General features: G+C 47.6%; 1 protein-coding gene across 1 annotated transcript in view; it reads left to right on the forward strand.

The window, feature by feature from the left end:
* Positions 1–451: 451 nt before the first annotated feature.
* SYT13 (synaptotagmin 13) overlaps positions 452–12715 on the forward strand; it is a 43162-nt gene continuing 30898 nt past the window's right edge. The window contains exon 1 of the mRNA XM_033121321.1: positions 452–804. Coding sequence (XP_032977212.1) covers positions 622–804 — 183 coding nt within the window. The 5' untranslated portion in view covers positions 452–621. The remainder of the gene's footprint in view (positions 805–12715) is intronic.

Genomic DNA, 12715 nt, shown 5'->3' on the forward strand with positions numbered 1-12715 from the left:
CGCGGGTTTGGTCTCAACCCCACACACCCCATCAGTTCCCTCTAAGCTGCCGCCTGCCCCTCTCCCGGGTACTGAACACCTGGCAAGTTCAGGATATGGGAAAGCTCCAGCTTGGTGTGTCTGTGTATGAAATGCTCCTGGAGGAGCCAATGTTATAGACTCCTGGGCCAGAGGGGGTGAACAAAGGGTTGGTAGCCTGGCAAAATGACCTCGCCCCAGAAGAAGCCACAGGCCTGGGTTTGAGCCCTGGTTTGCCCGCTAATGCATTGTGACCTCCTGCCCTTCTTGGGCACAAGTGTCTTCATACATAAAGCGTGAACAACGGCCTGAGACAACCCTAAGGCTCCTGCCACCTGAAAAGCTCTGGCTCCTATTGGGTTGGGGGGTCTGGTCACGTGTTGACGCGGAGGGGTGTCGTTGACGTGGTACTGCGGGTGCACCAGCCAGCTTGCGTCCGGCCCCCTCCTCTGACGTCCCCGCCGCCGCCCTCCCTCCCCGCCCCTCCGGCGGCGGGAGAGCTGCTGGCGCGCCCGGAGCCCGGAGCTGCCTGGTGGCGGGCAGCGGGCCCCGCGGGGTAGGTGCGCTGCAGCGGGACTGAGCCCCGCGCGGGCGGCGGGCACCATGGTGCTGTCGGTGCCCGTGATCGCGCTGGGCGCCACGCTGGGCACGGCCACCAGCATCCTCGCGCTGTGTGGGGTCACCTGCCTGTGCCGGCACATGCACCCCAAGAAGGGGCTGCTGCAGCGTGACCGGGACCCCGACCCGGAGAAGGCAAGACCTGGCGTGCTCCGGCCAGCCCAACAGGTGAGCGGGGCGGCGCCTCAGCTTCCCTGCCGTAGGTGTCGTCTCCAGGTCTGCGGCGGAGGGGGAACACCGGGTGGGGGGAGCCGTCGCGGTTCTTCTTTGCGAGACAGAGAATGGCGGGGAGAGGGGACAGGGGACGTGCTCGGGGACCCGCCGAGGGGTCCGGAAAGCGGGGGTGGGCGTCGTTAGTCGGCGGGAGACTTAGGGGACGACGAGAGAGGAAAGAGGACGGTGAGGGCTGAGAGGGAGGGGACGGGAGGGAATGGGAAAGGGGATCGGGATAGGAATTAGGGCTGGGAGGGAGGGAAGCTGGGAGGAGAACATGCTTCAGGCACTCAGCGGGGCACAGGGAGGGGGCTGAGAGGAGACGGGGAAGGGGGTTACGAGGCTTCGAGAAGACCGAGAGGACCGGGACTCCTCCGGAGAACGAGAAGCTTGCAGAATTGGGGGGAGAAGGAAGGGGCCTGTGAAAGAGAAGAGAAGGTGGGGGAAGGGTCCTTATGGGCTGGTGTAGGGAAAGCACTGACATAGCTGAGAAGGTGGAAAGCCAGCAAAACCCAGAGGGGTGGAGCTGCTGCTGTCCTCATAGGAGCTGGAGAGGAGGCAGCTGGACAGGGAGTGCCTGGTGTCTGGAGAGGCAGGTGGATATGCAGGGGCCTGAGGACCCTGGCCCCCTCCCAGCAGCCCCCAGCTCCAGCCAGCCTGAGGGGCTTGCTGTGGCTTCCCCCAAGTGTCTCTGAAGATGTCCCTCAAGACAGAAGGGCTTTTATCCCATGCATTGGCTTGTCCCCAGAGCCCCTTTGGGTAGGAAATGGGTGGTGCCCCCACTGTACAGTGCAGTAAAAGGGGTCTGGGAAGAGGTTTGGAAGGACCTCCCTACATAGGCTGTGAACTCCAGGACACAGTCCTAAGGTGGGAAGAGCAAAATGTCCTCTGGAGAACCAGAGAGAAAGAGTCTGGCTAAAGTGTTTGAGGAAGGCTGCCCCTGGGCGGGGGCATGACTTCACAACTTCCAAAGGTCCCCTGGATTCCTTATAGAGCTTATAGTCTAGGAACGGCACTAACCTGCTGTGATTCCACCCTCCTTTTTCCAATCAATTATTCAAAAGCTCTGAGACCCAGTCGTGTGGGGCTTGTGTCAGTCACTGTGTGGTGTGAGTGGCAGGAAATGGCTGCTGTCCTTGAGGCACTTACAATCCAAGAAAAGTGACATTGACCCTGGCTGCAATAGGAAGCAGCTGGGCAGCTGATGTGGAATCCGGAATCCTCTGGAAATGGCAGTAGTGGGCTCCCCACTGACAGGGAGTTGGCTGAACCCTTCTCTAGAAGTTGTGGCCTGCTGCCTCTCAACCTTCTGTGCAGCCCAGTGCACTGGAGGGACCGCCATTCCTCGCGTTTCACAGGCACCATCCCCTCCCCTTCTCAGAGAGAACCCCTGGGGAAGGTGTTGATGTGAGTGACCCTGGGATCCCTTCCAACTCTTTGTCTTATTGACAACCAATAAGTAGCCCACATGATGCCTGATAATCTGTTAAGACAAACAGACTGTGCCTCTCCCCCCGCTTAAAATCCTCCACAACTTCTCATTGAGCATGGAACAAATGTAACAACCCTTTACATAGCACATAAGGCGCCAGGCACCATTCTGTCTAAGTGTGTTACACTTAATGCACTTAACAACTCAGTGAATGCATATATGGTGATCCCAATTTACAGATGAGGAAGTTGGACTCAGAGAGGGTCAGTGACTTCCCCAAGGTCACACAGCTAGAGAAGTTTCAGAGCCAGAATCTAGCCAAGCTGGTCTGATTCTGGAGTCTGTGCTATTAGCCATTCCACTCTACTCCCCCATCTGCTTCATCTGGCAGCTGTCTACCTCTCCAGCTAAACTCCTGCCAGTTCCTCCTTTCATTGGCAGCCTCGGCCTCCCTGGATTTATGATCCTTCTTAAAGACACCAACCCTTCCAGCTTTCTGCCCGCTTTTCGCGCAAATGATTCCTTCTTCTCCTTTAAGTCTCTTTCTGTTTAAATTTCACCTATTGCCTATTGCCTATTGCCACATGTAACCAAGCACCCCTTCCTTCACCCTCCCCCATATGTTCCTTCCAAATTATTTTATAGCAGTTGTGAAAATTGGACGTGATCGTTCATATCTGCTTTCTTGTATATTTATTTCCAGCACCCACTCAGTACCTGGAACCTAATAGGTGCCCCATAGAAAATTGTTGACAAATAAAAGCATCCCAGTGTCCAGGCCTGCGGGATTACTGTCGGAGTGATTTCCTCACACGTGCATCATGCACCAGCCCTGTGCAACCCAGCGCTAGCTCAACAGGGCACGATACTTGTTTGCGGATACATGAGCCCCGTCCGTCCACATTCCCTCACTTAGTTCCCTGAGTGACAAGGATGTGAGCCACCTGGGGCTGACTCTACAGGCCTGAATATGATGAAGCTGTGACGTCCGTGTCGGCTTGGCTGCCACTGTGCTCAGACTGAGTCAGCCATGACCCAGATGGAGTAAACAGGGAAAAGACAACACAACTGGCATTTCAAAGAAAGTAAAGGAGGTGGTATTAGGGGTGGCAGGTGACAGCAGGGTGGTGGCCATGGCATGTGTTGACAAGGAGGGAAAAGAGTCAGGGAAAACTCTCTGAAGATGTTCGTTGAAGAGAGGGCATGAGGGCTGGGGAACAGGGTTCTAGATTCCTGTAGCCACTGAGAACTGGGATGTCTGTACAATACAGGGTGATGACTACCCATGTCTCCGAAAATCACTGGTTGCGGTTGCTGGAAAATTTCCTTGGATTTGCAGGCCGTGCCTGGGAAATCTGATTTCTGGCCATGAATGTTTGGATGAAGTTGAACTTTGTAGTGATTTTGAAAAGAATTTTGAGGTTTCCCCAGGGGTTCTTCACCTGAGGTCCATAGACCCCCATCTCCCCAACAAGGGGTCTGTAGACAGAATTTAAAACGTTCACAGTCTTGGAGAGGAAAAACTTACATAATGATTTTCACTAACCTCTAACTGAAACATAGCATTTCCTGTGAGTAGAAATATAAACAACACACCATAGTATTAACAATATCGGTAACGTTGTCCCCAAGGGAAATCACAGATCGTTTCAGAGCACACTACAGCTACACCACAGACTTCACAATATCATTTATGCACGTCTCTAATTCTAAATCATGCTTCTTATTAAACCTCTTGCTCGATCCTGCTGTTTAATGAACGAAGAAGGAGGCACACATGTAGCTATTTCACAAATTGATGTTGTTAGATGTTCCATTGTAGTCTTATGTCTTTTGTTTTCGAGTTTTCCCAGCATTTGGAGGAAGTGTCCATAGGCTTCTCCAGACAGCTAAAGGAATCCATGGAATAAAAAACGTCCAGAATCTCTGTTAAGTGGAAGGTGGGAGAGGGTAGAAGCAGTGATCCATCGCCTTTCGTGCCTCCAGCCAGCTTTAATTCATAGTTCTTTGCTTTCCCGAAATACGCACCCTGGACCGTTTATTCTGCCTCCTTAGAATGCTCGCCCTCACCCACGTGCAGTCTGTTGGGGACTGCACTACATACCCACTCAGGGTCTGGCAGGATCACCTGGGAACTCCCTCACTGTTGTCAGTCCAACTTTTGAAGCTTGGTTATCATGCAGGGACCAGGCTGCTTGAGCAAGAAAGCAGAAACATGTGTGTGTGATCATCTTCCCTTCACCGCTGCTTCTGGATCTGTTAACGAGAGGCAGCCAGACCTATTGGTTCCTTTCCCCTGAATTTCCTTTTCACGCTTATCTGCATTCTGGGTCCTTGCAGAAAAAGCCCTCTTTTTGGCTAACCTAAATCACTAAAGAGTGAGCAGAGAGAACTGCCCTTCTCTCACTGCTCATTACCCATCACTTTACAGGAGTTGGGGACCAGTTTTCAGAAAACTTTAGTTTCAGCATCTGATTTTTCTCCCCACAAGGTGTGTACCTCAGTGTATCCTTAAGTACATCCTCTCAGATGCGTCTCAGATTCCCTCGGTACTGTCACTTTGAAGCTAACATATGGTCAAAGGCTTTATTCAAGCTCCTTGTCCCCTCACCAGCAGTTCCTACACCTCTCCTATCTGCCTCACTCGCCCCCACGTCCCCTTACTACCGGATTAGAAACAACTACCCTCCTTCTCACAGAGTGGAGAAGACCCAAGTAGCTTTCAGTGGAACATTGCCTTCGTCCATTTGGGCTGCTGCAACAAAATACCACACACTGGGTGGCTTCCGAACAACAGAAAGTTATTTCTCACACTTTTGGAGGCTGGAAATTCCAAGGTCAAGGTTCCAGCAGATTCAATGTCTAGTGAGAGCGCCCTTCCTAGACTTTTCACTTTACTTCACGTGGGGCAAGCGAGCCCTCGTGGGCTGCTTTTATGAGGGCACTAATCCCATTTAGGAGGGCTCCTCCCTCATGACCTAATGACCTTCCAAAGACCGTACCTCCTGATACCATCACACTGGGGGGCAGGTTCCAATATATGAACTTTAGGGGGACACAGACATTCAGACTGTAGCAAACATTAATAGATCGATTCCAAGTTTTTATGAAATAATATTAGCACTGAATTTGTACCGAACAACATATTACGTAGAGTGAAGTCTTTTTCCCTCAAATCAGGGAGTGTGTCTTTCATTTCTCCATGTATCCCTGACAATATCTAGTGTGATGCTGGGCAAATGAGAAGTCTTCAATGGATTTGAATTACATTGTCACATTGTGACACGACGCTGAACTAGAGAGGGAAAACACAAAGAAGCGCATACTGTTAAGGTTTCATTTCTCCAAGAGTAGAAATCAAGGCCGATTTATTTATGGTGCTCTTAGTGGGGGCAGGGAATGCCTGGGGTGAGCAGAGCGCTTCTGGGTTTTTGTTTTATAAGCTCTGCCTCTTGGTGTGGGCACTGGTTACACAGGTGTGTTCACTTTGTGAACGAAAAGTCAGCCAGTTCTACATTTATGATTTGTGTACTTTTCTCTAGGTCTTTATACGTCAGTAAAGTTTTTATTAAAATGTGTCATATTGTGACATAATGTTTGTGAACATTAATTTAGTACCAGCCAGTATTTTTATTACCAGAAGGACTTTGGGGCCATCATCAGGAGATGTGACCCTCCTTTTTGTGGACTCTTACGCACTGCCTCCCTGGCCCGGTCTGCTTTCTGCTGCCTCTTTGGGACTGTGGGCTCAAAACCATCAATGTGGCCCTGTCAACCCTCCTGCCCGTTCTCTTCTTCCTTAGATCACTGGAGCAACAGCCTCTCGGATCATTTATCTGAATTCATCCTTGTCAGGGTGAGGATCAATCAGAGCCCAGATGCTGCTTTTCATTAGCTAACAATTTCATTCATTAAAGATTAATAAGCATTAAAGGTTAATGCTAGGCACTGGGATACAGCAATGAAAAGACAGGCGTATGTTCTTTCTGATAAGTGGGGAGACAGACAGTGAAGCCGGCAATTGCCACGAAGCGTTACAGTGCTACCATAATGGGGGGCGGGTACGGGGGCCAGGGGAAACCCTTAGGAGGGGCATCCCCACCGTCAGCCCAAAGTAGAACTTTCTCCAGTTTGGTTGGCTTCTCTGCCTGGGTCTCCCCTGTACCTCAGGGATCACAGGAGGCTCCGTGAATTACTAATGGAACTCCTGGAACTGCTCGAAGGTCTGACCTGCAGGGATTCTCACCCTTTAAAGGATTCATTTCTCAGCTGATGTCCTGGCTGGTATTCTCCTTTTCATATAAACAACCAAACCGAAATAGATCCCATGTCCATAGAGGAATACATAATAGTGAAAGTGTAGCTAACATTTATTGAGTTCTGTACATGTGCCAGACACTTTCTAAGCACTTTAACCATATTAATTTTACCCTCACAACAGCCCTATGAAATATGCATAATTATGATTTCCATTTTATAGATGGGAAAAGTGAAGCATGGGATAATTTATTCAGTGGCAGATCTGGGAATCGAATTTAGGAAGTCTGGCTCTAAAGCCCCCACTTTGACTACTAGGCTGGAGATTAGCAAAAAAAAAAAAAAAAAAACCGAGTCAGAATTTTATTTGAGCCACTGTGTTTTCCCCAATATGGCATAAAAGTGTCTACAAATATGCACCTTTGCAGGTGAGCTTCAGAAACCTTTATCAAAGCTTTGGATTTCTTTGCTGCCTCTTACGTCCACCAGGCTTCAGGCACTGGGTGCAGCCCAGGGCCCTCCAGAGAGATTTGCACAGTAGACATGTTTGGGCTGGTTGCTTAGCAACATGGAAGACAGTATGAATTTTTCATCAAGAAATTAGCATAGATTATTTCAGGGAGAGGAACACACACCCACTGAATACTCTAGGCTCTTGGAAACACAACGAAGACCTCAGTCTGTCCATCAATCCCTTTCTAGTGGCCTGTCCTGGACCTGTCACAGCTTCCCATCCTAGTTTCTCCTAGTGATTGATGGTCCGCTAGCGCCTTTTGTTGACTCCAGCAGAAAACATTGCTGCATCCTTGGAAATTTTCAGATTTTCAGGTACTGGCCCGGGTTACTGTCAAGTACCTGTGGTGCAGGAAGAGGAATAGAGAGGCCACTGGACCCTGATGGAAGAAACACCTGGAGGGGAAATCAGAGGGAGCTTAAGGCAATGCCAGAAGGAAAGGGAGAGGCCAGCAGGATGGGGAAGCAGCAGATCCAGACGACAAAGATGAGACAAGATGAAGAACAACAAACCACCCAGAGTTGGAGACCAGCGGGAGAAATCAGAACAAGCAGAGACGATTCCTGTACTGTCCACTCTATTTGACCCACAATCTCCTAACAACAAATAACAGTTCATCTCCCACTTCTGCCTTAAAGTTACTGTATTTACTACCTCCAGAGCTTATTTCTTGTTAACAAACATTGGGAAACCCTGCTTGGAGAATGGAGGAGCAGAGCTACGCAGAGACAGGTTTTAAGAACTGAGGGATTCTATATGTATATGTCAGAATCAACATATGCATACAAAGGACCCCCATGACCAATTTGGTAAGATATAACATTTATAGGTTTCTAAAGGAGAACAGGTGAAAAGGGGAGATCTATTCCTCCCTCCCCCTCCTTTCCTTCATTGTGTTTATTGAGCACATACTATGTGCCAGATACGACGCTTGAGGGTGGGGATACAGTAGTAACTGTCCTCTCCTCAATGACACACTGACTCATTCTCAGTCCTCATGAAACTTGTGGTGTAATGGGGGCGACAAGAGTTAAGATAAGAAGAGCACGAATAAATGAAAACGTGTGATGGTGATGAGTGGCCTGAAGGGCAAGTTCTGGTGCTATGAGAGTGTAAAATGGAACTGATCAAGTCAAGGAGATCAGTGAAGGCCTTTCTTCCTTGGTCAGTGATGGCCAAGCTGAGAGCTGCAGTTAGATGGGAAGTTAACCAGGGCAATGGGGTGGAGTGTGAGGAGCCTCCAGACAGAGGAAGGAGCCTGTGCAAAGGTCCTGTGGCAGGTGGAAGCCTAGCACTTAGGAGAGTCTAGGGAAAGGCCAGTACACCTGAAGAGCAGAGAGCAAGGGGGAGCCTGGTATACGATGAGGCTGGGGAGGCTGACAGGCACCTGTGCAAGCAGGGCATTGTAGACCACAGACAGGTTCATACATTCGCGTAGCAAACCTTTATTAATGCCTAGGTGAGGGGCATTAATACTTCAGGTACATCGTAAGAAGGCAGGGTTCTTTGGAAAAGACAATAATGCTGGGAAAAAAAATAGGAGGCAACAGGAAAAGAGGAAGACCAAACATGAGATGGATTGTCTCCATAAAAGAAGTCATAGGCACAAGTCTATAGGAGCTGAGCAGGGCTGCGGAGGATAGGACATCACTCATTCCTAGGATCGTCAGGAGTCAGAGCCAACTCAACGGCACGTAATACACACACGTGAGGTACACTGACCGATGTACTGACAATATGAAGGTTGCCATTTGTTTCAAAACCTTTTTTTTTTAATTGAGGTGAAATGCACATAAAATTCACAATTTTAAAAGTGTACTTATCAGTGGCATTTAGTACATCCATATTGTTATGCAATGACACCTCCATCTAGTTCTACAACATTTTCTTCCCCACTGAAGACCTCTCCATACCCATGAGCAGACACTCTATTCCTCTCTCCCCCTACACTCCCTGGCAACCACCAGTCTGTTTCTGTCTTTATGGATTTGCCTCTTCTGCACAGTTCATATCATTGGAATTGTAAAATATGTAGCCTTTTGTGTCTGGCTTCTTTCACTCAGCATCATGTTTTTAAGGTTCATCCATGTTGTAGCAGGTATTAGTACTTTATTTCTTTTTATGACTGAATCACATCGCATTGTATGTGTAGATTGCATTTTGTGTACCCGTTCGTAAATTGATGGACGTTTGGGTGGATTCTACCTTTTGGTTATTGTGGACAGGGCTGCTGGGTACATTTCTGTACAAATATTTGTTTGAGTGCCTGTTTTCTGTTCTTTCAAGTATATACCTAGGAGTAGAATTGCTGGGTCCTGTGGTAACTCTATGTTTAACTACTGGAGGAACTGCCAGACTGCTTTCCACAGTGGCCGCGCCATTATACGATCCCACCAGCAGTGTAGGAAGGTTCAAATTTCTTCACATCCTTGCCAGCAGTTGTTATTTCCTTTTTTTTTATTATGGACATTCTGGTGGGTGTGCTGTGGCATCTCATTGTGGTATTTTCTAAACTTGTAATTAAAAAAGTAATCCAAACTCTCCTTTTAAAAATATTCATCGGTAGCTGGCAGGTTTTTAACAAGCATTTGCTCTCTGCATTGGATGAATCCACACGGGCACACCCACAAAAACACGTCATTGTTCATGAGTCTCATAAGAGAACTGGATATGTGGCAGTCCTGGGTCCCTGGCTCTCCCAGCAAATTTGCACCTGCTGTTCCATCCTTTAAGTATGTTGCGTGTCCTCACTGTCACCTTCCCCTCCCGTTTCCCCTAAGCTTTAGTTCCTCATGTGTCCAGATCTGCTTCACCCAGTTACCTAGGGGCCCTACAAACCTGGGTCCAATTGAGGTGATATTTACTATCCTTTCACTGTCATTTCCGTATGGACTGACACTGTGTTTCCCCGAAAATAAGACCTAGCCCGACCATCAGCTCTAATGTGTCTTTTGGAGCAAAAATTAATACAAGACCCGGTATTTTATATTATATTATATTATATTAGTCTTATATTATATTGTATAAGACTGGGTCGTATATTATATTAAAATAAGATCGGGTCTTATATTAAGTTTTGCTCCAAAAGACGCATTAGAGCTGATGGTCCGGCTAGGTCTTATTTTCGGGGAAACACGGCATTACCAGGCCAGTGCGATGCTGGGAAGGACGTTGATTCCCTCCGGTGTCAGTTCTCTGCTCACACACACTCAAAGCTTCCCACCAAGGAGTTCCCTAATTAGGTAGACTGTTTTCATTGATTTGTATTATAAAAAAAACAATTGCCAGGAAACTTTCACATGGTGTTTAAGGGTGTTACGGTGATATACAGTGATATTTTTGGAAGTTGATTGGGGTTTGGGAGTGGACTTGGAAAGCGTTATAATTTTTCCCACTTAAAACAATACTGTAGAATACCAGTGACTGATGCCTGAAAGGCACTAGCTGGGACTTTTCCATGAACAGATGAGCGTTAAGTAATGAGAGGTAGTTGCGTATCTGAATATATGCACATGCTTGTACATATGCATGAAAAAGGCAGATAAGCGTCCTATGGGAATTCTGTGAAGTTGAGTCTTCGTTCATCTGAGACTCCACAATCTCGAGGGCTCATCTGCCACAGACCCCAGGGTATTTTGACATTGTCACTGACTCCCCCCACCCGTAGCTCATTTGCCTCGTTAAGTCCAATAGATACTTTTTCTTCATAGGAAAACTGAGCAGGGCTTGGCAGAGAGCAAGAGAAGAGGGGAGAAATGTTGAATGACTGCCTGAATCCATGAATGGATGGATAGATGAATGGGGACAAGGGGGTTGATGGGGTCGCTGCCTCCGCTGCAGCCAGAAAAGAAATCCCGAGGACAGAAACGCAGAGGAAGGTGCTGAGCTCGCGGAAGAATCTCTGTGCCTGCCTTCAGTGACACAGCAAGGAATCAAGACAAGCTGGGAGGCCGTGGCAGCTCCACTTTCTATTGGTTCCCTTCCCTTTGAATCTCCCAGCACGTGGCTAACATTGGAGACAGTTTAAAAAATCTTCAGCTTGCAAGGCCAATGAGATAATTCTCCCCAAAACTGTGTCAGACTTGGAAAAGCATCATAAACCACAGTTTGGGACTTGCCACTAAGAATGGCAGAACGAGGAGGAGGTAGGTAGGTGATTGAGGCAGGATAGTGAAGACTGCTTTTCAAATAGCACTCAGAATAATGTTTTGGAGAGGACAGCATTTGAAGATGAAAGTAAGGCTGGGGAAAAGCTGTTTGGTTGGGCAACTGGAAGAGTTGATGGAAACAGCGGCATGTGTAGAATAACTCCAGTTAGCCCCACGCTCGTTCTGTGTCTCAGATCCTCCTCCTCCCTCCCAGTGCACCCCCGAGCATATTCCAATGCATTTTCATTTCCGGCAATTCACTTCACAGAGACGAAAGGGCGAGGCGATCAGAGAGACGTACAGTGAGGACAGCAATGATATGTCAAGAGACGGCACTCCATAGTAAAATATCAACACAATCTGGAGGGCTTTTTGGCACATTCCCTACAAATGCGTCATCTAATGATCCCGTTTCTTACAATGAAAGAAGAATGGATCCTTTAAACAGCAACATGACTGCCGCCCTTTGTGCGACAGCCTCATGACAAAACACGCAGAGACAAAGACGGAAAAGAGAGGCATGAACACGAGCTTAGGTAATCCGCCCGTAACCACGGCATGGTAGACTTGAAGTTGATTTTGGATAATAACAACCCTGTTTTCTGAGACCACTCAAAAGAGGAAATTGCCTCTTAGAATAAAAATGTTCGTTTCAGGATCCAGCGACTGAGATCTAATAGGAAGCAAAGTAGACTTAGACCCCCAACCTGACTTTGAATTCAGCCTCCCACCCCGTCCAGCTAAATGACCTTCATCATTCTGAATTCCATTTTCCTCATCAGTAAAACAGAGACATGGTAATAATAAGGTTCCCCAAGGTAATAGTAAAGACTAAATGAGATAACACTGTTGAAAGCACTCAGCAGACTCAGCACCTGGCTATTATTCAGAGCGTATTTTAGGTGTCTCTGAATCATTTTCTAATTTATCCTTCGCCAAAGCCATGTCTTGTCTGTCTCTTCACTATGTAGGAAAGAGAGTCCATTAAAAACATTCCAGCTGTGAAAAAAGAAAGTGTCGGGAGGGGAGCATGAACGTTCCACTTCTAAGATATTCATTCATTCGAAACATTTCTTGATCACCTACTACATGCCAGGCACTGAGAGCACTGGGGACACCACCGTGACCAGGCAGACGACATCCCTGACCTGCGGCAGCTCATATTCTAAGGCTAGAGATATTCATCACACAGCCATACAAATGAATATAAATCTACAACAGTGTTGGGTGTGTGAGGGAGCTGAGGGGACTCCCACAAAGTGATAATTGATTAGTGCTCTGATCGTCAACATTTTTGGAGATCTCTTTCAGAAGAAAAAAAAAATCGTGGGCACGTCCCCTGTACTTGTATAGTTGATTCTTTGTAAAGCGATACATGCTTATATAGTATATATATAGCTTATTCCTCTAAACTATCATGTACATTATAAAACATTCACAAAACAAACTTTCTGAAACAGTATGATAAAAAGAAATTATAAAATGAAATTCTGTTATTTTCTTCCCATACCCCAA

The sequence above is a fragment of the Rhinolophus ferrumequinum genome, chromosome 11, assembly GCF_004115265.2.
Source record: "Rhinolophus ferrumequinum isolate MPI-CBG mRhiFer1 chromosome 11, mRhiFer1_v1.p, whole genome shotgun sequence".
In the NCBI taxonomy this organism is placed as follows: domain Eukaryota; kingdom Metazoa; phylum Chordata; class Mammalia; order Chiroptera; family Rhinolophidae; genus Rhinolophus; species Rhinolophus ferrumequinum.